The sequence below is a fragment of the Bison bison genome, unplaced genomic scaffold, assembly GCF_000754665.1.
Source record: "Bison bison bison isolate TAMUID 2011002044 unplaced genomic scaffold, Bison_UMD1.0 scf7180017864180, whole genome shotgun sequence".
Taxonomy (NCBI): Eukaryota; Metazoa; Chordata; class Mammalia; order Artiodactyla; family Bovidae; genus Bison; species Bison bison.
The window spans coordinates 5,210,299-5,217,827 of NW_011494752.1; the positions used below are offsets into that span (position 1 = coordinate 5,210,299).

Consider the following 7,529-nt stretch of genomic DNA (forward strand, 5'->3'; position numbering starts at 1 on the left):
TGTTGGAGAAGACTCTTGAGAGTCCCTTGGACTGCAAGGAGATCCAACCAGTCCATTCTGAAGGAGATCGGCCCTGGGATTTCTTTGGAAGGAATGATGCTAAAGCTGAAACTCCAGTACTTTGGCCACCTTATGCGAAGAGCTGACTCATTGGAAAAGACTCAGATGCTGGGAGGGATTGAGGGCAGGAGGAGAAGGGGGCGACAGAGGATGAGATGGCTGGATGGCATCACTGACTCAATGGACATGAGTCTGAGTGAACTCCAGGAGTTGGTGACGGACAGGGAGGCCTGGCGTGCTGCGATTCATGGGGTCGCAAAGAGTCGGACACGACTGAGGAACTGAACTGAACTGAACTGAAGAGTTGGCATGGGCTTCCCTGATGGCTCAGATGGTGAGCACTGAATAGATGCTTTCTGACTGTGGTGCTGGAGAAGACTCTTGAGAGTCCCTTGGTCAGCAAGGAGATCAAACCAGTCAATCCTAAAAGGAAATCAACCTTGAATATTTATTGGAAGGACTGATGCTGAAGCTGAAGCTCCAATCCTTTGGCCACCTGATCAGAACAGCTGACTCACTGGAAAAGACCCTGATGCTAGGAAAGAGTGAAGGCAAGAGGACAAGGGGACGACAGAGGACAAGATGGTTGGATGGCATCACCAATTCAATGGGCATGAGTCTGAGCAAACTGCAGGAGATGGTGAAGGACAGGAAAGCCTGGCATGCTGCAGTCCATGGGGTCACACAGAGTCAGACATGACTGAGAAACTGAACCAAACAACAAAACTTACCACAAAGAAAATATACAGGATCTATGAGAAAATATTAACCTTCAAAAAGAAAAATATCTTGAAGAACTACAGAAAATGTCTCCTCTGAAGTAGCCTTATTATTAAAGAACGAAATGTTTAAAAATTTCCTATTCATATTTCCAACAACATCCAAAATGTCATTATGTCTATAAGCCAGATTTACAGATGTAATGAAAACAAAACAATGAATGGTGTGGAAAGAACACATGGTAATTTTTTTTAAATAAATAAATGCTGAATTTAAAACTACAATCAAATCAGTGACAGATGAGACAATAAAAGAGATGAAACACAGAGAATAAATTGGGGCCCAATATATTTACAATATAAACCCTAGTGTAACGAATAAAAGCACTGACAATAGAAAAAACTTTCTCATGTTAAAGACCTTAAGACTATAGATCAAAAGGGTTCACTACATACCAGGCAAAAATAATCAAAAAGTGTAACTTTGAAATTATCCAGTGACATTTTTGAGAGCAAAGAAAAATATCCTATAAACATGCAGGCAGGCAGTGGGAGGGATGGGTTATAAAATAAATATATCAGGCTGGCATCAGACTTCTCCTCCACAAAATTGAAGACCAGGAGATACGAGTAAAACTTTGAGAGGTTAAGTTAAGAGGAAGGGAAAGGAATGGATCCTAGAACCTCATTCCCACAGCTAAGTTTATATGAAACTAGATAGACACATACTCAAACTCAGAGGCACTCAGCAAGTGTAGTATCAAAGTCCCATTCCTGAAAAATCCACTCAGCATCACAGTCGCAATCGTCATCTACTAGGGCTTTCTGTACTATCCAATACAGCAGCCTCTGTGGCTACTGAGTAGCTGAAATGTAGCTAGCATAATTGAGGAACAGATTTGCTTTGGTTTTATTTAATTTTAGATAATTTAAATAGCTACATGTGGCCATGGTTACCCTTCCAGCAAAGTCTAAATATCTAAGAGATAAAGAGCTCAAGAATGAAAAAGCCATGGTACAAAAAGTATGCAATAAACAAGTTAAACAAAAATATCATTGTATTTCATTAAATATAAACTATCCAAAATATCATTATAGCTATGGTTTTAAATATTATGCAAATATCAAAAGAATTCTTATAACCTAATACACACAATAAAAACATTAATAATTCTGAATCTAAAATCTCAGATTATATAAGCCATGTCACATTTCACATTGGAGGAAAGAGTAGAAGATACTGTTTCATTCTTAACATTGCTAATCAAAGGGACACGGTTCATTTTGTTTGTTTTTTTTTTAGCTATAAGGGTAAAACTATCTGGAATAAAACCAGGATGTATAACTTTAAAATCACTCAAAAGGAAAAAAAAAAAAGAACGTGAGTGATCTAAGAAGATGCTCAGGTGACCATAGCAAGTGAAAAACAGTAAGTGGAAAAATCAGTATACAAAACTATACACACAACATGTCCCAACTTTTAAAGTCTGTACAAAAGATGGCGGGTTCGCGGTGAGTAGCAGCCCAGATGACTATAATTGCCTATCCCTCAGCCAGATCCAGTGCATAAAAATGAAGAAACACATGATCTAGTACTGAAAACCAGATTAGAAGAAAAAAGCGAACACTTAGAGCAAGGACCCATGATAGAACAACTCAGTAAAATGTTCTTTACTACTAAGCACCATTGGTATCCTCGTGGACAGTATCACAGACGTCGTAGGACACTGAATCCTCCAAAAGACAGATGCTATTGATGTTTTCAGGAATCAAAGAGGAATGTTACCCTGGATCTCATCTGCCTTTTGAGAAGATACAATTGGGTGTATTCACTAATATGTTATATAGTAAAATAATAATAAAACATCTTTTCATATTAAAAAACATAAAGTCTGTACAAATAATAAAAACTGAAAAATATGCATGGAAATTTAACAGTTGTTGACTATGGGTGACTGTTTTCTAAATCTTCTACGTGAGCAATACTATTTTTATAACCAAAAAATTTAGCATAAAAAAGAAATAAGGGACTTCTCTGGTGGTTCAGGGGTTAAGAATCTGCCTTCCAATACAGGGGATGTGGGTTCAATCCGTGGCTAGGGAACTAAGATCCCACGTGCAGCAGGACAACTAAGCCTGTGCCCCACAGCTAGAGAGCCTGAGCGTCACAAATGAAGGGCTCACACAGCCAAAAAAAAATTAGTTAAAAAAAAAGAAAGAAATAGAAGTATGGTCACATACGTTTCAGAATTTAGCCAAACAGTACCGCCATTTATCCAGAAGACAACCCAGTATTAAGAAATTAAGCAAAAAAGACTGTGAGCAGCCAATGTATAAGTCACAAAGTACGGACCTAAAGTTTGGGTACCGTGTTCATCAAGACAGACCTTCGTATTTTCTTTTACACATACCTTAATTCCAACGAACTTAATTATCTAATGTTTCTAGAGCATTGGGGATACAGATACACTGAGAACAGTACAAAGTGATAGGCCTCGTCTAACTGTAGGAAACAATGATAAAAATTAAAGTATAAAACAGACACAGACATTCACAAAGCAGTCCAGTGGCAATTACGGCAAAAAAAAGTCTCTAAATAACTTAATATATCTCTATAAAGTATGATAATTGATATTCACCGTAACAACTCCGAGTTAAAGTATTCAGAGGAGGTCCTCTTGAATGCAGACTGTTTGGTTGAGGAAGTGTGAGAAGTTTCTATAGAATCTGAGAAAAAATTTGATCACCAATGTTTATAATAAAAATAATGTTTAAAGAGAACATCTTCAGCTATCCAGCACAACTCACTCCTGTGAGTTCCACAGAGTTGGAATTTTACTATATTGAAAAAGATTTTACGGTTGGCTACATCGACCAATACAAAACTGGAGAACAACCTGGAATGAAATGATTAATGACTTCTTTCCAAGAAAGTTTAAAACAAGTAACTATAGGCATGTCAAAATCAGCATTAATGCAACAATTGCTACTAAATGCAGCTGAATTGTGGATGTTATTTTGGCTCTAATCCATGTTTGAGCAGGATTTAGGTACCTGGTAGATACTTATTACCTATTAAACTCAGTAAGCTCCATTCCATCACACAGGACAAATTATGAACCAAAGAAATATTTATTCTATTTCCTTTACACCTGCCTCTTGTGCTGCTGACTTCAAAAGTGATACGAGAAAGACAAGGAAGAACTGATTACGTTTGTATCTGTGAAACAAAGACTATGCAAACTGTCAGCACGCCATTGTTTTTGTTTTCAGTGTGGTTATCACAGTGCAAAAACAAAATGATAACTTCTACTCCTGAAGCCTGATTATTTGAAAATAGACCTGAATATTTCTTCCTCTTTCAATAAGGCAGTAAATGTCCTTCACTTTACTTATCTATAAGGTACTTATTCGCTGAAATAGACTAGTTACTATTTCTATATGAGAACCTGACAGAATCTGAGGAAGATGGTTCCTGAGTTACTCTAGAAATCTCTCACTGCTTTAATATTTGCCCAAAATCCAAGAAAGCATTAAAAAAGGGGGAGGGGGGAATCCCCACCTTCCACACATCTCTAGTACTAAAAACAAAAAAGCATAATCACAATACTGGTTCATGGTCCTTTGGAACTCTGACCTCTCCAAGCTTCTATTTGTCCTTTGTTCCTTTTCCTTTTAAATAGTCTTACTGGTTGTTTTATCCTGATTACAAAAGTAATGCATGGTCATTGTCACGGTTCAAACAACATGAAGATGTATGAAATAAAAGTAATAACCTCTCTCTCCCCAACCTTCTCTTTCCCCTCCCTAGAGAACCAATTTGGGAGCTTGGTGTGTATTCTTTCTTACTCCTTCTTAGGCTTACACAAATATATATCAAATATGGGGTATTTTTTGGGGGGGGGTTGTTTTCAAACAAAAATGGTATGTTATTTATACTGTTGTGCATCTTGCTTTTTAGTCTCAAAAATACATTATCAACACTTCCTAAGCCAATATATAAAGATCCACCTCACCCTTTTTAATGGTTACAAAATATTCTGTAAGATGGATGATTCCACAAGATATCATCGCCTGACTTCTCCCAACTCATGGGCACTTACTATGCATCCTGGTACATATACTTCGGGCTTCCCAGGTGACTCAGACTCCACCTGCCAATGCAGGAGAAGCAGGTTTGATCCCTGAGTCAGGAAGATCCCCTGGAGAAGGAAATGGCAACCCACTCCAGTATTCTGGAGCCTGAGGAGCTATACGGTCCATAGAGTTGAACACAACTTAGCCACTAAAACAAACAAACAAAAATATATACTTCATGTTCTTTACTTTCATTAACACAGATTCCTAGGAGTGGAGTTTCTTGGTCAAATGTTTAAAATTTTATCCTTAAACAAAATTAATTTTAGACCTTCAGCATTTCTGTTCCCTTCATTATGCAAAATCCGGCATAAACCTTTCATAATGCTTTGCATTTCTTATTTTTCAAAGCACACCCATTATGTCAAAAAACGCCCCTGTCATTTATGCTCTTGTAGTTATAAATAAATAAATGCTAAAGTTACGGCTGTGATGGCCAGCACTAAATCACTGTGCAAATGCTTATGCCTTGGTTTATGAAAGTAGTAATTCATTGTGGGAACTCCACCCCCACAGCCTGTGGCAGCACTCTCACCCTACGACTCCCTCCACTGAGTAACAATATAGAGATCAGGACCTACGTATTTTCTCATTGTCAGCAGTTAACCTTAAAAAGTGTGTGTGGGGGTGGGTGGGGGAAGACAAACAGCAACAGATGATAAATTGGTAGCCATTACGGGTTTCTAATATTTACAAACTGTTTGTAGTACAGTGAATAATTCTGTTGGTCTACAACAGAGAGTGTGTTCCATAAAAAACAAAACCTACAACCAATATGTTGCTATGATTACACAAACCTTTCAAAAGTATATTCTTCAAACATTTTTCAATAGAATTATTGGTTGAATTCCACGTTCACATTTTTTTCTCTACTTCAGATTCAGGCTCTAATTACACACTTTAAAAAAAGGGGGCTTTAAAGTAATACATTAACCAACATAGCTCCTTAGAATTTAATCTTGGATTGTTCTATATATTCCAAAGACCTGAGCACCAAGAGAGATTGTTAAGACGCAGCAAGTTTGATACAGAAGTATGTGACATGCAATTAATCTCCATTCATACTCTGCTCTACTTGTCAGCAAACAAAGGTTCTGCTTTAGGAGGAGATCTGAAGACTTCAATTAAAAACAGTCAGCTAAGAAGAAAATAATCTAAACTAAAGGAAGGTGGCAGGTGCAGAAATGAGTTGTTTACCAAAGTGTCAGTTTTGAACAATAAAGAACTGCACATCAAAAATGCTGAAGGAGTGGATGTCATTGTAAGCCTCTGAAAATAAAAAGGAATTTTCTATCAAGGCTGTAAACAAAATGTAAGTATAGTTCAACTAGTTTGTAAAACAGGTTTCCTCTCAACAAATGACAGATATCAATAAAAAGAATCTGTTTATATCTTCAACTGCAAGGCAGAATGAAACTTTTTGCCACAGTTCCTTCTCTCCTGGAAACCACAGTACAGACTCTCTTTATATTTGGAATTATTGAGCCAACAGCAGACGGAAAGGCTGGATTCCTTCTAGACATCCAGATGATGCTCTTTTACCCCACAAATACTTTTCTATTCTGAAAATTTAGATTTACTCAGGTAGCAAGCAAAATAAATTTTGGAAACTTCACCTCATAAGAAATACGTAGTTGACAGCTTTTATGGAAGCAACCCAGAATGGAAACAGCACTACAAACAGACTGAAAAGACTTGCCAAATATTTGATTAGGAGGCATTTATACCAAGATAACATGGTAATGGAGATATAAAACCAATTAAACTGAGAGAAACTGAAGAGAAAAAAAAATACTGCTTGCCAAAAGTATGACCTGCCGAAAACAGGCCATCTGTTAAGTATGTGTCAAAAATGTCACCTCGATGCCAAAAGGCTTAATTCTGAGCAGTTTCCTCCCGGGACCCTTATGCAAACACAGATTCCAGGTCCCCATCCTTCCAGGAAGGTCGGTTACAGGAAAAGCAAATTATTAATACCTTTTCACCAGGAAAAGTGGGAGGCAAGCAGATCTTGCCCATTAGCAAAAAGTGTCTCTGGAGTGTTATAGCGGGATGTGTTGTTAGTGAGTATGGCCTTAACTCTTACAAGGACTGATGGGCTCTATGATTTGAGGGTGAACACACCACAGTGGGGCACTTCTAGAAAGGCAGGAGATGTAACACTGGGATCCGGCCGCCCAGGGGCAAGAGGGAGTCTGCGGGCGGGTGAAGGGGGCCTGAGGTCTGGATGTCCAGGCCTTGGCCCACAGGAGCCCATGAGCCCTAACAGCCCCGTGAGACCGTGGGGAGCTCTAAGCGCGAAGGTTAGGGTTCCCTGTGAAGGGACAGAGTCAGGGCTGGAGAGGGGCCAGCGCGTAACCCACAGACGCAGGGCGTCCTGAAGAGAAAGGGACAGGTTGAAGGCCAGCTACGGCGGCCCGGGGACCTTGAACCCGGCCAGAACTTGCTGAGAAGCCGGGAGGCTAAGTGGGAGGTGGAAACGCCTCGAGGAACAAGAAAATGTGTTACTAGGAGTGAAAGGGACCCCTGAGCGAGGGGTGAACAGCTGGCTCTGCAGAGTCAGGGCTCCGGCAGCAGCCTCGAGCTTCTACAAGGCGGGAGGGAGCCGACGGG

At 39.2% G+C, this 7,529-nt stretch overlaps 1 protein-coding gene across 1 annotated transcript in view; it reads right to left on the minus strand.

The window, feature by feature from the left end:
- SKAP1 (src kinase associated phosphoprotein 1) overlaps positions 1-4,397 on the minus strand; it is a 302,947-nt gene extending 298,550 nt beyond the window's left edge. The window contains exons 1-2 of the mRNA XM_010843145.1: positions 4,362-4,397; positions 3,419-3,497 (exon numbers count right to left, since the gene is read on the minus strand). Coding sequence (XP_010841447.1) covers positions 3,419-3,497; positions 4,362-4,397 — 115 coding nt within the window. The remainder of the gene's footprint in view (positions 1-3,418; positions 3,498-4,361) is intronic.
- Positions 4,398-7,529: the final 3,132 nt, after the last annotated feature.